This window comes from Anopheles maculipalpis, chromosome X (genome assembly GCF_943734695.1).
Source record: "Anopheles maculipalpis chromosome X, idAnoMacuDA_375_x, whole genome shotgun sequence".
Classification (NCBI taxonomy): Eukaryota; Metazoa; Arthropoda; class Insecta; order Diptera; family Culicidae; genus Anopheles; species Anopheles maculipalpis.
This window is the reverse complement of record NC_064870.1, coordinates 12,201,275-12,222,471: the sequence shown is the minus strand read 5'-3', so window position 1 is coordinate 12,222,471 and position 21,197 is coordinate 12,201,275. Positions and strand designations below refer to the sequence as shown.

Genomic DNA, 21,197 nt, shown 5'->3' with positions numbered 1-21,197 from the left:
CGACAGTTGCGAAATTCCGAGGCAGGAAATTGATGCAGCCCGTAAACGTCATTCGCCGTAATAAACTCTTAAACTCGGTTAATGGATCAAATGGACGAACAGCGGGGAAGAGGGGTTCCGAATGCATTTTCCACATCAACACAGTCGAATCAAACCGGTGTACGTCAGCGCTGGGTAAGGATTAGCACAATAATTGAAAGGCATTTCCTTTGCGAATAATTGTGTCCGACACAAGGTTCAGGGGTACTCAAAGCTATTTAGAACAATTTCACGTTTTTCCCTTTTAAACAGATTCTGTAATGATACGGGTGGAGGGAAAATCATATAAAAAACATTAATATATTTAAATGATTAAGTGGCATTCGGTCGTTTTTGGTAATCCAATACATTTTTTAAATAAAAATACTGAATTATTCCATTCACATAAATTGAGTCTCTTTTCCATTTTACAGCAGAATTTCAACAGATTTTCCAACATTCGGCATAAGTAATGACGTAATGTTTCGGAATCATTTGTAATGTGATGATTCGTGTAGCATTAAATCTATTCTTCTAAAAATTACATTTTCCACAAAAAAAAACGAATTCTAAAGGCACGCTTTGACCATCCCTGAAAATTCTATAGAGGTCATCCAATTATGTCGTATTTACTGTTGACCCCCGTTTGCCAGCACGTAGGCCCATTTACGATTCACTTTTCATAAACATCTTCCCCCGTTCCTTCACTGCGCCACAGCCCGCCTACCCCGCCCAAACCCCTTTTATCTTATCTCCCAAACGTGCTGCCGCCCCTTGTTTTCTCTAAATCGCCCACGGTTGAGGCGCACCTGGCTAAAAATAGAAAGAACACCCATGCTGTCCTCCCTTGATGCCGGCGAAAACGCATGGTAATTTTGTTTGTGTTTGAAGACTTACCGCCCAAAACACCCCTTACCACCCTGCCCCGGTCGACCGCCCACCCCCCTCCTCCTCCTCACCTAATGCTCAGCGCCATCCGTGGCGGATGTGCCAAGCGGGACCGGCTGTTTGGAGTTCCCGATCGGTCCATTAAACAGTGCAGACGAAAGACTCCATTCCGTTCACGAACCCCGTAGTAGCAACTGTTTGCTCTGTGTCACTGTGACATTTCTTTGCGTTCATAGTACCTTCCGTTTGATCGAACGGTTTTCTGTCGGTGCTATTTTTGTTATCTTCGTGACCACGTTCGCTTCGTTGTCCGTTGTCTTGCGTGATTTTCGATCCAATTAGGGACAGCATCTAGAGACTAGGTAAGCGGTAAGGATCGGTTCGTTGGAAGAAAGCGGAAAACTCGTTGGGAAAGAGCATCACCGACGTAAGACGTTGCACGACTGCCCGATGGATCGGTCGACCATCGGACCGCGTGTTGTGTAGCATGTCTTGTTGTGGCTACTGCCGTATATCTTCTTTTGCATGTGACCGTGAGAACATCGCGCCATACGAATATAGGGTACCGGTGCGTTAGTGCTAGTGAAGCTTGGCGGCTTGCATGTGTTTTAGTAGCAACAGCAGCGGCTGCTGCTGCCAGTGAGCCATCCCGAGTCAAAGACGTTGTGCACGAGCAGGATCAACCAGCATTGGGGGGACAGTTTGCGTGATCAGGCGTGTATTCCAGCTGAACAATGCTCCAGCGGGGCGTTGGCACGTGCGTGCGCCAGTATCTGCCGCTGATACTGCTGCTAGTGCACGTGGGGTGTGGATCCGTTGAGGGGAAGCGTGAAATACCCGTCGGTGAGTGAGTGAGCGAGCATGGGGTGGCGTGTGCTAATATTGCGCGAAACAGTCCGAAAAGCGTCCTCAATAAACCATTTTTGGCACACAGCGATCAAAAATATACAATCAATCATATATCCGAAAAAAACGAAATTCAGCACGCACCCTTAGCTGTAGTGAGCATAGTAGGCCAGCACGGGAGTGTTCAAGACGATTATAATGGTGTTCTATTTGTAGCCAGATGCCCCGATTCGACACGATTCCGGTTTGAATTTTTCATGGTTTTTTTAAATTTTTTTTCTTCGTTCCATTTTCGTACAACAGGCGCCATCTTTCATCAGGTACCGGACCACAGCTATGAGTCGGAGATTGCTTTCCGTTACGCGATCGAGCGCGTTAATATGCACGAGAAACATTTCGAGCTCGTCCCGATCGTACGTTACGTGTCGCCGGAGGATAGCTTCAAGACGGAGCGCAAAGTGTGTGAGCTAGCGGCGGAGGGTGTGACCGCTGTGTTTGGACCATCCTCCATACTGACGTCCGGTATTGTTGGTTCAATCTGCAAAACACTTGAGATCCCACACATCATCACACACTGGAACCCGGAACCGCTCGGTGGCATTGATCCAGAGCTACAGGCGATGACGATCAATCTCTACCCGGAAGCGGACGTACTGTCGCGTGCACTGGCGGACCTGATCGTCGACTACAGCTGGAAGAGCTTCACCATTATTTACGACTCGGACGAAGGGTTGATGCGGTTGAAGGACATCCTGCAGATACATGGACCTAGCGATGCACCCATCACGGTCCGTCAGATTGATGACGATCCCGACTATAGGCCGTTACTGAAAGACATCCAATCGTCCGGCGAGTCACACATCATACTCGAGATACGTCCCGACCGTATACTGGAGCTGCTGCGGCAAGCTAAAGAGGTGAAGATGCTGGAAGAATATCAAAGCTACATAATTACCTCGCTCGATGCGCACACGATCGACTTTGAGGAGTTGCGGTACTCGCGCTCCAACATTACCGCCCTCCGCCTAATGGACACGAAAAGCTTCGACATCAAGAACGCCGTCCACGACTGGGAACAGGGCGAGGCACGCATGAAACGACAGTTCCGCGTATCGCCGGAGCACGTCCACACGGAGTCCGCACTCTACAACGATGCGGTTAAAATCTATGCCACAGCGATCCGGGAGCTGGACGCAACGGAAGAGATCACACCATCGCGACTTTCGTGCGGCAGCAAGAATCTTCGTCAATGGCCGTTTGGTTTGCGGATCATCAACTACATGAAGGTGGTAAGTGTACACCTACCCTCTCCCGATCAAGCCATCCTGGTAAGCGTTATCACATCCATTATCTGTTTAACAGAAAACCGAGCACGGCATTACGGGCCCTATTATATTCGATGATTTCGGACGGCGAGCTCACTTCCATCTTGATATTATTGAGCTGAGCAAGGACGAGGGTTTCAAAAAGATTGCCACCTGGGATCCAACGCACGGTGTGAACTATACGCGCAGTCAGGGTGAGGTTTACTCGCAGATCGTTGAATCGTTGCAAAATAAAACCTTCATCGTGGCGTCCCGCATCGGTGCACCGTTTCTTATGTTCAAGTAAGACCGTCGCCGCTAGTTGGCGCCAAATTCGCCATCTTCTCATTATTGCTTCCAATAAACTGCAGGGAGAAAAAAGATGGCGAATTTCTCGAGGGGAACAATCGATTCGAGGGCTACTCACTGGAGCTTATTGATGGGATTTCGAAGATTCTTGGCTTTCAGTACCGGATGGAGCTGGTGCCGGATGGGAAGTATGGTTCGTACAACAAGGTCACCAAAAAGTGGGATGGTCTCGTAAAGCATCTGCTAGATCGTGTAAGTACAATAAGATTATTGGCGTTTTACAATCAAGAATTTGATTCAAATTTCTATCCTTGGTTTTGCTTTTTGACTCGAGCAGAAGGCCGATCTTGCTGTTTGCGACTTGACAATCACGTACGAACGCCGAACGGCTGTAGACTTTACGATGCCTTTCATGACTTTAGGTGAGTTTTTGGGACACTCTTTGGGCCTTCACTGCTGTCTGGCTGCAAGCGACCTGATGACGATTGTTCTATTGTGCAGGCATCAGTATATTGTACGCCAAACCAGTCCAGCAGCCAAAGGATCTATTCTCCTTCCTGTCTCCACTCTCCCTGGACGTCTGGATCTATATGGCGACCGCTTACCTTGGTGTTTCGGTGCTGCTGTTCGTACTGTCGCGCATGGCACCGGCCGATTGGGAAAATCCACATCCCTGCAAGCAAGACAACGATGAGGTGGAAAACATCTGGGACATGTTTAATGCGCTCTGGCTGACGATGGGCTCGATCATGGGGCAGGGTTGTGACATCCTGCCGAAAGCCATCTCAACACGTCTGGTCGCCGGTATGTGGTGGTTCTTCGCGCTTATCATGCTGTCGTCGTACACCGCCAATCTGGCTGCTTTCCTCACGATGGAGCGCATGGATGCAACGATCGAGTCGGCCGAAGATTTGGCGAAGCAGAGCAAAATTAAGTACGGTGTCGTTATGGGTGGCAGTACGATGGCTTTCTTTCAGACGTCTAACTTTTCCACCTACCAGCGTATGTGGGCTTCAATGGAATCGGCACGCCCATCGGTCTTTACCAAGAGTAACGATGAGGGGCGTGATCGTGTGATCAAGGGCAAGCGTATGTACGCTTTCCTAATGGAGTCAACGTCGCTCGAGTACATTACCGAGCGGTACTGCGATCTGACGCAGATTGGCGGCTTGCTCGACTCGAAGGGATACGGTATTGCGATGCCCGTCAGTAAGTGCGAGATGTAAAGAGATGTCTATGTTGATCATCTTGTGACTCTGAAAACTTTATTTCTCTATCTTACCTTCTCTCTCTCTCTCTATTTCTCAAATTCTCTACTACTCTCATCTAGACTCACCTTACCGTACAGCAATCAGTGGTGCGGTGCTGAAGATGCAGGAAGAAGGTAAACTCTACCAGCTCAAGACACGCTGGTGGAAGGAGATGCGCGGTGGTGGTCAGTGTACCGAAATCCCCAACTCGTCACAAGAGAACGAGCTCGGTATCGGCAACGTGGGTGGTGTGTTTGTTGTCCTAGCGCTTGGTTGTTTGTGTGCGTTTATCATAGGCATCCTAGAGTTCCTGTGGAACGTGCGCAAGGTGGCAGTGGAGGAGAAGGTGACGCCTTGGGATGCCCTTAAGGCAGAGCTCAAGTTTGCGCTCAGCATCTCCGTCACGTCCAAGCCAGTGCACAATACGCTCAGCGAATCGACAGCCAGCGGGAAGAGTTCGTTGCGCTCGAAATCGGAGTCCAGGCGTGGATCGGAGTCGGTTGGACGTGTGAACAACGTGCGCACGGCGGCTAGTCTTAGCAATATCGACAAGATTGGGTTCGTGTTTGACAAGAATTAGCGTGATTGAAGATGGAACACAAGTTGTAATGACCATTAAAATATCCAGTCCATCCTAAAAAACTAGTAGTTTGTAGTGATGTTCATTTCGTTCCGAACCTAACGAGCCGTTCTCCCGTAGTGAGAATTGACTATATCCAGTTACATGGTATCAGCAAATATACCATTCTATGAGCAAGAAATCTGTTTAAAAAAAACTTTTTTGTAGAATTTGAGGACCTCTCTAGGTAGTTGGGACCTTGATCCACGATATTGCTGTGTAGACGAGAAGACTCGACTCATACATCCTGCACAGACAGACACTTTGACGCTTTACGATTTTTATTGAAGTAGATCCAAAGAACCTACTAGGTTCGTTCCGTTGCTTTCTGGGAATAAAATTGATTAAATAAATCCTTTAATGTGTTTGATATAGTTTTACGATCCTTTCTTTCAGTCAGAAACAGCTTCTTCGTCTCTTGATCTCGAACTCTTCATTGAAGATTAATGATGCTACTTTTTCAGTGATGGGTTTAAGCCTTAGCTCTTTTCCAAAGGTTGGTTTCGAGGAACCTCGTTCGAAGTCTTCATCCGACAAAGCATCTCAGCATCATTTTCGGATCTGGCCGAATAGACATCTATTTTGAAGAATGCTATCCTACAGTAACTCTTTCCAACAGATAAAAAAAACCTCCATTTTTATATTGCTATCTGGATACAAATGCATGAATCTTTTATTCGAGTAATAACGCACACGCAACACCCGTTTGGGCAAATATTTAATTTCAACTACGAGGTGATGTATCTACGTAAGTGAATTCGCGAAGCAAATTGCATAACTTTAGGCGGTATTTCACACATTTTGTTCAAATGATTATGATTAACCCCTTAACGGTACGCGACTTTGGTAACGGCAAAACACTGCACGCGCTTACTGATTGAGGTACTTCTCCAGCTCCTCGCGCATCTCTAGCGGGCTGGTAGTGGGACCGTAACGTCCAACCGGTTGCCCATTCTTGTCCACGATAAACTTCGTAAAGTTCCACTTGATCGCGTCGACCAGCGTGCCACCCTGGCGCTGCTTCAAATACTGCCACAGCGGATGAGCATCGTCTCCGTTCACGTTCACCTTCGCCATCATGTCGAACTTTACGCCACGGCCCTCGGCAAACTGTTTGATTTCCGCATTACTGCCCGGCTCCTGCCCACCGAACTGATTGCACGGGAACGCCAAAATGCGCAATCCTGGTTGGGGTAAAGAGACAAAAGCAGCAACTTTATAGCTAGCTTCTAGCGGTAGAACTCGATGTCGGTTCTGATTCGATTAGCGCGAAACACACACATACACACACACACACACCCACTCGTGTGTAATTAACACTGAAAAGAGAAGTTTAGTTTGGTAAAAGCTGAAAGTTAATCGCAGCTAAAAGTCACCACTTTCTGCCAAGCGGATTCTCGTCGCGTGTTACAAAACGTCACACACGCTCACTGTTTGACAGCCGTTGGTTAGAGTTTGTCTTGCAACTTTGCACGATATGTAGACGAGCAACTATTTTCAGTGTTTTTCATTGTCTTTTTGTGCATCATTGTGTGGTGGATAGTTCCATTTGACTATGTGTAATGTTCCGGAACATTGGATCAATATACCAGGTGACATGAGCAAATCCAACTCGCTACAATTTTTCACTTCCCTTCCTTTATCGAACAGCCATTAAATCAGCTGCCACCAGCTGCTTTGATGATTTGCATTCTTCGCTCGCTACTCCGTGTTTGGATTCTAACTTGTTTGACCGAACGATATTCTACAGCGGAATTGCTAAATCGTGCGAAAAATTTTGCTCGTCTCGCTGCCAATATCGGCTTGAGAAATTTACTCACCACTCGGGGAAATAAATCCCCCAGGGGATGGGTGAATGAGGTACTCCTGGGTATAAAATAATGTTTTGTTGGATCAGAAAACTGATTTGAAGAACAACTTGCGCGTTTCTTTGCTGTTGACAACTTTTTTAAAAATAAAAATAAACTCTAAATATATTGTACCGATTGGAAAATGCCCGGATGGATTGGAATAAAAAATATGAGAGGCAAATGTAATTTGTGAGGAGTGCTAAACGCTTAAATGTATGCAATATTTAAGTATAAACTTTTAAAATGGCTAAAATTAAGGTTGAATATTTTTGCATACATTTAGGCGTTGTAGACGATGGCTAATTTGAAAAGTAAGCCATACAGTTCAATTATTTTTTTACTTAAATTTCAAGTAGATTAAAAACATACGAAGAATTCCTTCTCTTTCTAAAATCATCGCCTGACTATTATCATTGATGACTGCTAACCATTGCATTGGTGGTTTTTCAAAATCAAATTTATAACTCAGTTCCCGTAAGAACCTCTCCGGCTTTTCCCAATCTCAAAACCCTTTGCCGTTTATTCTTGTAAAACTTTGCAAACGCTCACTATCACGTGTTTTAGTGCCGAAATCGGTCAACCACAACACATGCACACGCCAAAGGAATCCAGCAGAGCGTTGGCCACACAGGAGTTGCACTTTGTGCCAAGCCATTAATTGTTGCTCCAAGACCATTGAAGAGTGAGGGGAAGAAGGATTACAGAAGGAATTCCCTCATCTGGGGAAAACATTACACACCTACATATAGTGTGATAGTCACGATCCGATTCCAAGCGGGCCACGGGGCAAATTCAGGGATACAGCAGGTCCGTGTGAAAAATGGCCCGATTTTCTGGACGGTTGATTCCAGCACGAATTCAACCACATCCGGTGCAACGTGAAGTTGCTGAAGTTGTGTTTTTTTGTGGTTTTATGGTGGCGTATGTGGATGACGGTGGCGCAATCAGAATCGAATCCTCTTAAATCGATTGAAATATGCGAATTGCATGCTTTTAGGGGTTTTTTTTCGTACACGCCTAATAGTATGAATCCCTTGTGCTTACCCTTGGACTCGGCGTACTCCTGATACAGCTGATTAAACTCCTTGTAGTGTCCGTCGGTGTAGCCACACTTCGAGGCAACATTCACGATGATCAGTACGTGACCACGATACTTGCCAAGCTGTACCGGATTACCGTCGATATCGTTCGCGGTGAAATCGTACACGGATGTAGCGGTCTTACCATCAACGCCGGCGACTGGCGGTTGAGCGGCGGAGCATGCAGCAACACTGCAACAACGATCAAAAGTTCAATGTATTACTAGACTTCAATCTTAACGTTTAAAAATGATTTTGAGTACTTTCTATCAAGACTATCATTTACATAACTTTCGGCGCTAAACTACATCTCAGAAAAAGCAGAATCATACTCTACGAAATCAAATGTAATCTCCTGTCGGCACAAAACACCCGAGGACGGAAATGAATTGTCTTCTTTCTCCCATAGGCCCAATCAAGTCAAACTTTCTAGCACATCAACGAACGAAACAGAGAGGGCAGGGTGCAAAACTTTTCCAACCAACCTTGTAGAAAAATAGGAAAACACCCTAAATCAATCAAGCAGTTTTTTTGCTCGTGAAGGCGGAGAGTTCTGATTCATTTTCTTTCGCTTTCTGTTTCTGTTCTCAGACAACTTGTTTTCCGGCGTTGCTCATTATCGGCAATAATAGGTTTTTCATGTGATTCTGCTCCTAACTTTCCCTTGACGGGCCTGAAGATTTTTTTTTTTGTAATTTAGCTCGTTTGTAGTCGAGACTGGTTTGCAGTACGACCAGGCTGTTCTGATGGATTTTTTAAATAGTCGAGGCTGCATACAATAAAAGAAGATGAAAAACAACGCTTACAACACGTACGGGAGACCTTGAACGGCAATTTAATGCATTATGATTTATGTTATCGAGAAACGTTTGCCTGGTGAAATTGTATTTGGATTCTGTTCCAATTGTAAACTTACCCGGTCGTTGATGAAAGCAAGTTGATGGCAACCATTGCAGTTCCGAGAAGACCTACGCCGACGGCGGCCCCACGTGGCCCTGTCATCAGACGGCGTCCCAGCAGAAACATGCTCTTATGCAGCTCGGCGCTCAAGAGAATTCACTTCAGAGTATCACGTTAAAGTCTAGCGTGAAGAGCGAAATGAAACTGTGATGAAGAAAATTCAGTAACATGTTGTACAATAAAATGCCCTAATAAATGGTAGGCGGCTGTTCAACAAAATCAGCTACTGCATACTGATTGCCTACTTTTAGGCGATATTATTAGATAGTTTTAGAAGATTAAAGATTGATCACATTTATTATAAATCGATTTTAATTATGTTTCTTGCTACAAAGAAACAAATATTATACTTTTTTGTATAAAAATATGAATAATGTTCCTTTTTCAACACATCCTCATAGAAAAATCTCCTAAAAATATCTATTGACAAACGCAGGTATCGTAGTCAATCATTCGTGCCATGATAAAAATGTCTCTAAATTTGTTCGAAAAAGTGAACGAGAAGCCGACAGAGAGCAGTAGAGACCGACAGGAACAAACAATCAACCATCTTTAGTGTATTTTCGGTCCTTCCGTAATCTTTTAGCCGCACAAAACGCGCAAAACCGTGAGTGGGAAAGTGAATTAAATTAAATTCAATGAAATCCAATTCTCAACACTGTCCCGGGCCGGTATCCGTGTAGGCGGTGATTGAAATTTGACCACCAAAGTCGAACGTCACCGGACATTTCGAACGAGACGAAGCGAATGTTGAGTAAAAAAATTACCTAAAATGGTTTATTAAGTATAGCTGCTCGTTTTCTCTCTCCTTTTTTTTCTCTTTCTTTCCTTCTCTCTCACGATTATGTGTGATATTGGTTTTGGTTACTTTAGCTCGAGCGTGTTAAATAATGGATTACAGAACGCATTATCGTTCGGTACTCGTACCAAGATAAATGAGTTCTTCTTACAAAAATGCTTCAATTACATTCACAGTTCACCTAAACTTTTCAGCAAACAGCATCATAAATAAGGCTAGTTCAAGCAATTAAATACTTTTTTTTTTCAATTAAAGTAGATTCTCCCTTAAAAGGTGCCAAGTTACGAGGAACACTCAAGCATCTTCTACTGAAAAGGAAAATTTCCACTAGAAAGATGGTTCTGCCTTGGAGCGGATGGAGCGAAAATGCTTCCGTGTTATCAATATTCTAACGCATCGCGAACCATAAAGAAACACAGAGTGAAAGATTTTGCCTCGCTTTCTTTCCGCCGCAGCTTCCACTCCACCTTCACCGCGCCCAGACGATCTTGGGCGAAACTTTTGGAGGGTTGCGAAGAATGTGCACGCCATCAAACTATTTCCGACCCTCAGCGAAGCGCAAAAGTGCAAGCGACGAGCGCAACTAATGGTGCACGATGCAAGCGATTTGGCCGCTGCCACAGTTTTATTGATCGTTAAACTTTCCCTCCAACCGTGCAAGGTTTTTCTTGCAAAGCGTCCTTGAAACATGGCAAGCTTCGCTGCCGGGTGGGTAAAAGTGAGAGATAAAAGAGCAGGGCTAAAGAATTTCTTCCACATTCTACTGTCTGTGTGCATCGATGGGAATCAGATGGCGGGAGGAGCAGAATGGTGGGATAATGGGAAAATGCAGTTTTCCAGCCGTAGGGATGCTGTTGTAACACGGGATGCTCTGGGGTACAATCGTGCAAATCGTGCTCAAAACTGTACAACAAACTGAGGGCGGCGAACGCGAAAGAACAGATGTTGGCGGGGTTTAGGCGTTGAGAAGGCCACAGATATCAAGGCTGGCGAAATTGGTTTTGAGTTTGGTCAGGATTGCTTGCAAGGATGGTGTTCGATTACACCGTGTGTTGCAATACTAATTAGAAGCTCAGAAATGTAACACATGGTGATTGATCTATGAAGTAACAGAGATCATTTTTACGCTCCTTGATCATCTTTCAGATGTAGTTTTGATTAATCGCGCCTAAAAATATACAATCTTTTTCTCAAATCAAAACCACAATTCTAATTGTTCCTTAGCAAGAGATCAGAACAATAATTCCGGTTAGGAATTGAAGACTCTATCTGCCATTCAACATTATCTTCGCAATACAATGCATACCTCAAAATTGCATACTTTTAGGCGACAGAGCTCTTGCCTCCGAAACACTCAAAAACCACTCGGTGTAATGGTTTTGGAACTGGTTTTAATTTCCAAGTACTGCACGAAAATGTGTTCATAAAAGCACCATCATCCATCCATCGGCGTACACCAATTTGTTGACGCCCTGCCACACCACAGACACGTAAAAAAGAAAAGAAAGGTAATTGTCATCGATTTTATCTAGCCTCACTATTTATCTTTGCGCGACACTGTATTACTTGTGTCACGAAGCTTTTATGTATTTGCTTTATGAGTGCGTGTTGAGTGTTTTTGATGCGCCTCAGTAACGTTGATACCTCGATGGAAGTTCATAAAAAGTAAGGGCAGAAGAAGCTATATGTCCTTCTTTTTTATGTATGTGGTTGTTTGTGTTTGTGTGTGTGTTGGCTTTCTTAATTGAGAACAACTAATGTATTTTAAATTTTTTCCGTCATTAACGTCAAACAGTAACAGGTTTCCAATTAGCTCGTTTCTTGGTAAAATTGTTTCAGTTCGACAAATCATCACAGTCATCCAGTACCCCGAAAGACAGTCAAAGTGCATGTAAAAAACCACAGTAAATGACGCATGTAAATGTGCTTATCCAGCTTGTTGTCCAGTACCAAGAAATCGCCAGAACGTGCCCTTAAGGTACTCGAGCTTAACGGAGGTTCAGCAAAAGAAGATTGGCAACCAGTGCTACAAGAGCGAAAGCGAAATGTCCTGAAATCTATACGAAGCTGCACGCACGAACGCACTCGAGGGCAGCGAACACATCCCACACCATCCATCAGGCTCTATCGGCAGGTATGTGACGCCACAGTGGTGCAACGGGACGAGAAAGAGAGACAGTGATACGGTTACTCTTGCCCGCTCTCTCTCTCTTTCTCTCTGGATCTCTCCATATCCCCAACATTGCTCAGCGAAACCCCAGCGAACGTTTGGAGTAATGTCCAAGTACTGGGGCCCATTTTTGGAGACTTTCTGCAGCCTCCAAACTCTGCGGCAAGCCTCTGTCCTTCGCAGTATGCCGGCAGCTTCGGCCCTGGACGGATCGCCGAACAGCCGACACAGCCTCCAACAAATCCGTTTAGTAGCGAGAGAATGAAAGTTAAAGCCACCGATAAGAGGTTCGCGACAGCGAGAGAGTTAGTCAAAAGTCGGGTGTGGAGAGTTTGGCGGAGACCTCCCGATACTTCTTCTGCTGCATGTTCCTTACCTGAGGACCAGCCATTGTTCTACAAAAAAGCGTTACTTTGTGTACTTCAAGCCGTGGAGAGATTTCTCATCTTCCACCTACACACACACGCGCGTAAATCACACCCTTGACACACACACACACACAGTCTCTCTCGCTCGCTCGAATTTTCCCAAATGGAACTGCAACGCAACTTCACACTTTCACTTTTTGGCACGCGGCGTTTGGTTTGCTGATGCGCGAAACAGACCTGTAAACCGGTCACATTAAAGAAGAAAAATGCACCTTCCTGATCCCCGTGAACTCTTAAGCGAGGAGAGAGAGAGAGAGAGAGAGAGAGAGAGAGAGAGAGAAAGAGAGAACCGGAAAACTAATCACTCGCCATGATGGGACACAAACCAGGGGAGAGTGATTTGGTACAATGATTGGGAGCATTAACTGCGTTGGGCATGGGGCACGAGAGCAGTAAAGCATGCCACTTTAATTCAGTTCGTGATGAAATTGTTAAATCATGCCAGGCCCATCCCGCCAGCCCAACACACGGATGAGAATTGATTTTCCTTGTTTTTGTTTTGACAGGCTGCGTTAGGGATTCTTTGGAGAGCTCTTGACTTGTCAGGACTTATGGGGGGAGCGGGTTTGTGCTCACTGTTTTTAGTTTACATTTCTACATGCTCTACTATTATGCTAGAGCTAGCGAGGCGCGAATCTCATTAGTGACCGTGCTATCGCAAAAAAAAATGGAGGATGCAAAACTAAAAAAACCTTACCCAACTGTAAGCAGCACGACACTCTTGCAGCTACGAACGAGGTCGCAAAACTGGCCGAGCGTGCTGCGTTCATGCGTACGATCTCGGTTTCGATTTCTTTCCCACCCTTCTCTCCCTCTTCCATCACTTTCATCGTTTTCGGCAAACCCCAGTAGCAGCTGTGCTCGGTGCGAAAATCAACAACAACAACGCACGTCTATCTCTTACTTTGTACGATTTGGTACGCCGAGATGAGAGTGATTCTCAATTTGTTTCACCACGCGCCCCAAAAGGCCAGCCTCTACTTCATCATCCCCAGCCGCCTGGTTTTCCCCGAATGGGGGAAAATTCAATTGTACTTCTTTGCTTGCGGCTGCGACCCCGTGCACGCTTATCTCGAGCACCGCGTACCAAGCGCGAGAGAAAGAGAGAGAGAGAGACTTTAAAAGTAGGAGATAAAAGTAAGCGAACAGGCACACCCGAGAGCGAGAGACCGAGAGATCACGTGCGCACAAGCAACAGGGCGCAGGACGCAGGAAAAACTCTCCACAAGCGCGCTGCTAGTCGCATGCTTTTCGCCATCCAAACTGGTCCGGAAGCAACAGAGTCCCACAGTAGCGATTGCATACTATTAGGGCGCCTTTTTCCACCCCTCCCCGAACCCCCGCCGGAGAGCATCTAGCATCGTATCCGGTTTTCCCGCACAGAGAGAGAGAGAGAGAGAGAGAGAGCAAGAACCTCCCATACAAAGCGGAAGCATCACCATGTTTCCCTGACCTTCATCCTGAAATCTAGGCAACCCGCACCACTTTGCACTTCGGGTGTCGGGTGGTCGTTGCCGATGTTCGTGCACTTCCCGATCTCATTTCAGTCGCGTACGGGTGCGAGTCTGGACGTGTCTCTTCGGTGAAACACCACACACAGAGCCGTGGCAGTGCAGTACCAAGGCTGCTGAACAAAACAAAATAAAAAAAAGCGGAACAAATCTACATTAACACTGCCACCACCTCACCCGCCACCCTACTGCAACCAGCAATCTGTGCCGTGATAGTGTGTGTGTGTTTTCTTCAGTAGCCACAAAAAAAACGGCTTCTTTTCCAAATATTCTATCTGCTCTGTCTCTACATCTTCGCTTCATCGCTCGTTATTACTTGGATCATAGATCAACCCCCAACCTCTTTCAACCCCACTCGAAAAAAAAACCCACCCCTACGCCCGGTGGAAGCAGGTGGAAGGTACGATCGTGCAGCCTTCCAAACGGAAGCGACTCCGTGAAATTGATTTCAAGTGGCTTTCCCGCCACTTTTCCGTTATCAATTTGCCCACACTGTAGAAGCAGGTGTGTGTGTGTATGTGTGCGTGTGCCTATGTGCGTGTGTAAGTGCATTTGGGTGTGAGTGTGGGTTGCGGGTGTATTTCGTGTGTTCGTATGCGTGGGTGTAATTGCCTGTGAGTGCATCAGGTGTCCTGACGGAAGTCACCAACAAGTCCAAAGCCCATGCAATCAACGATCGTGTGCATCCGCCACATACACTGCACAGTCTCGCCCAATCAACCGAACCCGCGCCATCGCTGAAGTGCCACCCGGACAGGGCACGTTTTGCCGCAACAATCCCATTCAATCCCCCTCACTGCTTCAGGCGAGTCTCCATTCAGGCACACCACCGCAATGAGCTCGTTCCCGGAGGTGGTGGAGCTGAACGTGGGCGGTACACCGTACGCCGTCAGCCTCAAGACACTGGCCGCCGAGGAAGGTTCCTGGCTGGCGGACACGTTCGGTGCTGGCAGCCCACCGTCCGATCTGCCCGTCGACGCACAGGGTCGCTTCTTTGTCGATCGGGACGGTGCCCTGTTCCGTCACGTGCTCGACTATCTGCGCGATCCGGTCCGATACACGCTGCCGGTCGGGTTTCTCGACCGTGATCGACTCCGGCGGGAGGCGGAATTTTTCCGCCTGGCCGGTTTGGTGGAGCTGCTGGCGAAGCAGGTACCGGGCTGCATTACCGTCGGCTACCGGGGCAGCTTCCAGTTTGGGCGCGACGGGCTGGCGGACGTGAAGTTTCGCAAGATCACCCGGCTGCTGGTGCACGGTCGGGTCGCACTGTGCCGGGAGGTGTTTGGCGATACGCTGAACGAATCGCGCGATCCGGACCATGGTGCGTCGGATCGCTACACGGCCCGATTCTTCCTGAAGCATGTGTTCATCGAGCAGGCGTTTGATATGCTGCAGGAGCAGGGCTTCCGGCTGGTCGGTAGCTGCGGCTCGGGTACGGCTGGTTCGGTGTCGGAAAACCTGAAGCCGGGCGTCGACACGGAGGAGAACCGCTGGAACCATTACAACGAGTTTGTCTTCGTGCGCGACTAAACCATCGGTCAACTGGTCAACAATTACTTTGAATAATACACGCACAGCGACACACACACACTCTAACACAGCTAATAGACAGATCGAGCAATACACCCACAAACACGTACACACGGAACCGCGAGCGAGAGGCCTAAATAGGAGCGGATTTGGCCATGAGGTGAGCGAAGAGTACGTTGGAATGAAAAATAATCCTTTGCTCCTATCCCATTCCAATCAGGACATTACTAAAGCAACAGGCACATCAGATATTCAACGTATAAAAATTAAATCGTTTGCTTGCCTACATTCAGGCACTTTCGCTAATAACACTTTTTCACTAGAAATCTCTGTCCAGAGCTGCAAGCTAAATTGCAATATAAATTGCAACACCCTAACCCCATTGAAACGAACGGAAAGAGTAAAAGTAAGTCTTCCCCAGGGAACAAAATCTCTCTAAGTAATACAAACTACAACAGCAACGGAAAAGGGTAAAAGCAAGGGTAAAAAGCGCGCTATCAATTACTTACAACCACGCGCCTAAAGTTATGCAAATCGCATCAGAAAACTATACCTCGGGCCAAACCATCGATAACGTCGCCCGAAATGACTCCATTAGCTGACTTTGACAGCTTTGACAGCCATTAGTGCTTTAAAAGAGCATTAAACGAGCACAATCTAGTGCGGTGTGTGTAGCGTTGTATAAGAATGTCTCGTCAAAACTTTCACCTCTTCTTACAGCAACAGTTTGCCTCACTAGCTTTCATGTGGATTCTCTTTCGAAAAAGCACACCCACACACGCATGCACAGAGATACTTATATCTCATCCTGACACAGCAGTTTCACAATTAGACGTTCCCACCGGTCTTTCTTCGCCCTCGCCCATTCGCTCAAAACGTTTAATGTGAAATGCGGAAAAACTTTTCCCAGCTTCTCTAGGCTGGGTGAAATTGAATTTTACAACTTCCTCCAACCGCGCTGCCGTGCCGTATAGAAGTGGAACCGAGCGGAGTTGAGGTCGACCCAAGAGGAGTCAAAGATTTCGTGTTGACTCTTTCCCTTATCTACCATTTTCTCCTTCTGCTGGTTTGATGGCGTGTATTTGCAATGCTTTTTTTTCTCCTTCTTTCCCTTTTCTCTATTCGAAATCCGAATTTGATGCGCTCGAATCCTTCGAATCCCTCCGAATGCATGAATAATGGAAAAAAAAAATTCGAAGGGAATATTCCAGGCTCGCTCGGGAGGGGGTTTTTTTCCCTTCTGATTGTCTTCGCTTTCGCTTTGCGCCATTCGGAGGCCTGAGGTTGACGAAACATTTAACCCTTGACGTAGGCTGTATGGGCGATTATGTGGTGTGATGTTGGTGAGCGGTTGGATGCTGTTGAGAATGGAGGGGGAGAAGCAGGCAGACGACGCAGGGGCAGGGGCTAATGTAATGGGAAAGTTCCCGGAAATAATTCTCTCCTACCAGCGCTTCACTCTGTAACACTTCATTTTCACGGGCGTCCCTCTTTTTCTTTTTTTTTTTTTGGGTCGCATCTTGCTGTCAGGATTTTTCAGCTGGCTTACATTTGCTTTCGATATGCCCAACTTTTGGAAAAATCTGGTTGTAAAGAGAGTATGAAAGAAAGAGAGAGAGAGAGCGAGACAGCGAGGGAGTGTTTGAGAGAGTGCGGAAGGGACCCGAATTGTACAAGCACTAGATGAAATCAGTAACCCGAGCAGAGGCCGCAATATCTCCCGGGCTAGGCTTTGCCGACTGGGTGGTGAAAGGGTGTCGCGTACCGGGGAGTAAGCGGGATGAAATCGATTTTCACGTATTTTCATCCCCTACCTCCTATGTTCCTTCTCTCTTGCTCTCTGGCCCAAACACACAACCACACTCACACGCGCGGACGTCCTTCAATTACATACCCACCCGTATATATGTATATCTACCAACTTCAGCATTTTCAGAGGCGTAACGGGTAGAATTTTTCCGCCCGTTTGTGCCCGATGGCGATACGGAACTCCTCCAAACCAGCTCAGCAAAACACCAGGAAGTTTGGTGCAAAAAGGACACTGTACAGAGCCGATTGAAGCATTGCTCTGTCCCTTCAGGGAAGGATTTCCCTGGAGGGGTCCTGAAGTGAACAAGAATTTTGTATTCTGTGTGTGCCCCAACAAGACACGAACGTTTGTCCCCGATTGGCCTCAGATGGTTTAGTTTGACTTAGACTTGATGTTTTAAAGCACAATGTTGAGATAGCGTGAGTACTGGTCTCGAATAACATTGAGGAACAAATGATCAAATGGCAGGTGTTAACAAGTCTACGTTTTGCAACGTTCTATGTGAGATAAATAAAATATATTTGCTTTAAATAGCACGAAGTCACTGGGGTTAGTTCAAAGCCCAACTGGGCCTTTCTCCCAAAGTGAGGACTTGACTACCCAACTACGAGGTATCGGGGAGTCTAGTAAGCGTTTCGATGGCCGGCTGGACCTTAGATAGTCGTTATTTCTAGAGGAAGAAGAAACACGGAGTCTCATTGTTGAACATACAAAACTTTAATACCATACAAGCCCGTGAAGCCTTAATGTGGTTATCTCCGGGTCTGATGTCTGTTTTACTGATACTGACTCTACATCGTGAGCTCTTCTAGGCTTAACAACCTCGAAGGTCATGCCGACCATCGAAATGGCTTACTAGACTGCCGATACCATCTAGTTGGTTAGTCAGTCTTCACCTACTGGGAACGGTCCGGATGGGATTTTAACACCAGTCCCGCTATATGAAGACCGGCGCTGCTGTCGCTTGTACTACTGCGCCGCCCAACATCGTGAGTACAATGCGTAGAAAAGCATGGTAAAGATAAAGTTATAAGCCAAATCTGACCTTTGTGTGATAATAACTGCGAAAACTGTATCAATTCAGTGAACAGTGTTGCAATATCGGTGGAGTATGTGGGCTATTCATGTGGTGTTGAATAGCTTGAAGCTTGCCAGACTTTAGGCATGTAAAATTTTCCTTTCCGACCTGATAAACTCTGCATAATGTATGCATTTGATTGTACTTGTAAGCCTCTTCCCACTTATTTATTCATAAAGGGACGATCTAAACACCATTTCACGTAAAACAACCTTTTTTTTAATAGGAAAACCCCTAACAGGAAGAAATGGAGAAACATCCGGAAATTGAAGTTCAAAAACAAAACACACTTAAAAGACAAGAGTGTATTTATTTTTATGACCACAAATTAAGGTCGCCGGTCGATCCGGGGAGTCGAGAAAACAGAAAGAAAGCGCCTGAAAGTATGTGACCTAATGACAAAAATCAATTATTGCGATTCCTTATCTCAATATTTTCCCTCTTTCTCTGCTTCCTTTCCGATACATCCCTTGGCGATTTTATGAGCAAAACAAAAATGTTTTTACTATCTTCTTTCTTTTATCGTCTGTCTTTCTACTCGCTAGATTATATCGGTGCAAGCACGCCAAGGATACCAGCACAAGACGAACAATGCGAAGCCACCAAAGAGGTCGCGAGATAGAGAGAGAGAGCGAAAAAGCTCCAACTTAAAACCGTAACTATGCAGCGAACAATACGGATAGCCTTTTGTAGCCTACCAACGCTATAGGGAGCGAACGATTTAAATTCGACACCTCGAACTTTTGCAGCCCCTTAAAGTTCGTACCCTTGAATTAATTTCGATCGCTCCGCGGGGCGGGACATTCGGTGCGAAGCGAGAAAGAAAGAAACGAAATGTAAGCACAAACACCTCACCAGCGTCACCAATCAATCAATCCACCGGGACGGATAGACTTAATTCCCACCAAACAAAAACATAAAGCCACACGCACACACACACAAACACGTAATGAAACGTTGTTTTTTTTTTAAACAGTAGCGTCCAAAACGGATATTTTTCCCGCCCCAACACTCAAACACCGCACAGATACGATCCGCAATTTTACAGTTGTTGGGGATACATTTGTGACAGTACCTAATAGTAATCAAATAGAGTCAATAGAGTCAATCAACTCCGAGGTAGTTTGAGGCGAGTGGCGCGACCGATCACTTAGAAACCCACCGATGGAACAAACCAACAGCAAAAAACCGAGCGGATACGGTTCATCAGACGGACGAGCCGGACAATTGTTGCCGGTTCTTCTGTACTTTCTCCCGCTCCTTCTTCTGCTACTCCACAAGAAACCCCGGGGATCAATCAGCTCTCAATAGTCAATAGTAGTTACGGTAATGATGCATCTAGCGCATTCATTCTAGATTAAATAGATTTAACTTTAACTTCATTTTCATTTTACTTTGTCTTTATTCTTTGCAGTGTGTGTGTGTGTGTGTGTGTGTATGTATGTGTGTGTGTTCTTCCATAAAAATCCAATAGTCTTTATGCGAAAATAATTATGTGACTAAAGCAATCGTTTCACTTGTTTTTATTTTAAAAAGAGTGTAATAATATAGCTTATCACAACATTTATGAACAAGCAATAAATAATAGAGTAGCTGTAAGAATTTTTCTACACATCATTTTCACTCACTGAACAATTCAATTGAAAATACATGATTTCTCAGCATTTGACTCTTTCTGGTAGCTCATAAAAATTAATTTCTCGCACATCGTTCAAACCCACACACACACACACCTATACTCTACTCTCCAAGTCAATGACCTTTCTCTCCCACTACCTCACTCACGAACCATTCTCTTTTGTAGTTTAATCACCCAGCTAAACCCGTGGCTATGCTTGGTTTTTGTGTCTTCTGGTCAACGTTTTATTATTAATTACCACAAATCTCCGCCCCAACTAGGAACAGTATCAAGCACACAGACACACACAAAGAAACACACAACAACCAAAAAAAAGTGGGTGGGAAAATGTCGGGAAAAGCAACAGTTTTGTTTGTGGTAAACAGTGTGCCCCTTGGATTGTAGGATTACATGTAACCCGGCAGCAGTTTTGCGCTATTTGGGATGCAACACATTCACATCAGAACAGACTTGAACAAGCAACCGGTCATCGATGAGGTAAGAATGAAAAAGAAAACATACATAAAATGGGCCAAAACACACACAGATACACACCACTAAAACACGTTACATTGAGAATCGAAGAAAAACAAACCAAACAAGAAATTTACATTTAAGTGAAGTTAAGCAAAAACAAGAAGAAAAAAAAACACAAAAGAAAAACAACTTGAAGCGGGTAGAAGCGGGTAGTAAGAAGATGCAACTAAGAAGCGGAAGAATAATAAAAGTAAATAAAAAATGAGCACATAGAACCATTATACGGAATCGAACATTTACTAGTGAAGAAAAATGAACAAGAAAAACAAACACAAACACACATATACACGCGAAAAGAATGATATAGGAAGAGATAAAACCGAACGAGATAGTGGTAGTAAAAGTGGTAGAAAAAGGAAAGAAAAAACAGAAACACACACACACACATACAACAGTGGGAGCACAAGAAATAAACTTTAAGCGTAAAAGAAAAGTGAGATAGAACAAAACAAAAAATGAGCACTACATAGTAATTTGCAAAATGAAAAATATGATAAACAATAGTGAACAAGTAAATAAAGTAACCGAAGAGGAAATATAAGAGGAAGGAGCAGAAAAGAAAAGGAGTGAAAACCCCTAAGAAAACAAAAAAA

General features: G+C 45.4%; 4 protein-coding genes across 4 annotated transcripts in view; 3 read left to right on the top strand and 1 right to left on the bottom strand.

Annotated features, from left to right (window-relative positions):
* LOC126560583 (uncharacterized) overlaps window positions 1-21,197 on the top strand; it is a 499,122-nt gene that overhangs the window by 134,865 nt on the left and 343,060 nt on the right. The window lies entirely within an intron of this gene.
* On the top strand, window positions 1,625-5,197 carry LOC126567882 (glutamate receptor ionotropic, kainate 2-like). The gene is made up of 7 exons (XM_050224227.1): window positions 1,625-1,749; window positions 2,056-3,041; window positions 3,115-3,359; window positions 3,428-3,617; window positions 3,703-3,787; window positions 3,867-4,574; window positions 4,696-5,197. Exons 1-7 carry the CDS (start codon window positions 1,641-1,643, stop codon window positions 5,193-5,195), a joined length of 2,823 nt encoding a protein of 940 aa, XP_050080184.1. The 5' UTR covers window positions 1,625-1,640; the 3' UTR covers window positions 5,196-5,197.
* Window positions 6,105-9,192, bottom strand: LOC126560542 (glutathione peroxidase-like). The gene is made up of 3 exons (XM_050216504.1): window positions 9,080-9,192; window positions 8,129-8,355; window positions 6,105-6,418 (listed from the first exon to the last, which is right to left on the bottom strand). Exons 1-3 carry the CDS (start codon window positions 9,187-9,189, stop codon window positions 6,105-6,107), a joined length of 651 nt encoding a protein of 216 aa, XP_050072461.1. The 5' UTR covers window positions 9,190-9,192.
* The window catches only part of LOC126560131 (BTB/POZ domain-containing protein KCTD8), a 346,716-nt gene continuing 340,384 nt past the window's right edge, over window positions 14,866-21,197 (top strand). The window contains exon 1 of the mRNA XM_050216293.1: window positions 14,866-15,568. Coding sequence (XP_050072250.1) covers window positions 14,866-15,561 — 696 coding nt within the window. The 3' untranslated portion in view covers window positions 15,562-15,568. The remainder of the gene's footprint in view (window positions 15,569-21,197) is intronic.

What these genes read in the sequence shown, in the direction of transcription:
- LOC126567882 (XM_050224227.1), top strand. Translation starts at nt 1,641, where the DNA reads ATGCTCCAGCGGGGCGTTGGCACGTGCGTGCGCCAGTATCTGCCGCTG. An exon ending in GAAGCGTGAAATACCCGTCG is followed by an intron (nt 1,750 to 2,055) that starts GTGAGTGAGTGA and finishes TTCGTACAACAG; the next exon opens with GCGCCATCTTTCATCAGGTA. An exon ending in TCATCAACTACATGAAGGTG is followed by an intron (nt 3,042 to 3,114) that starts GTAAGTGTACAC and finishes TCTGTTTAACAG; the next exon opens with AAAACCGAGCACGGCATTAC.
- LOC126560542 (XM_050216504.1), bottom strand. Translation starts at nt 9,189, where the DNA reads ATGTTTCTGCTGGGACGCCGTCTGATGACAGGGCCACGTGGGGCCGCC. An exon ending in TTGCTTTCATCAACGACCGG is followed by an intron (nt 8,356 to 9,079) that starts GTAAGTTTACAA and finishes TCGTTGTTGCAG; the next exon opens with TGTTGCTGCATGCTCCGCCG. An exon ending in GGAGTACGCCGAGTCCAAGG is followed by an intron (nt 6,419 to 8,128) that starts GTAAGCACAAGG and finishes TACCCCAACCAG; the next exon opens with GATTGCGCATTTTGGCGTTC.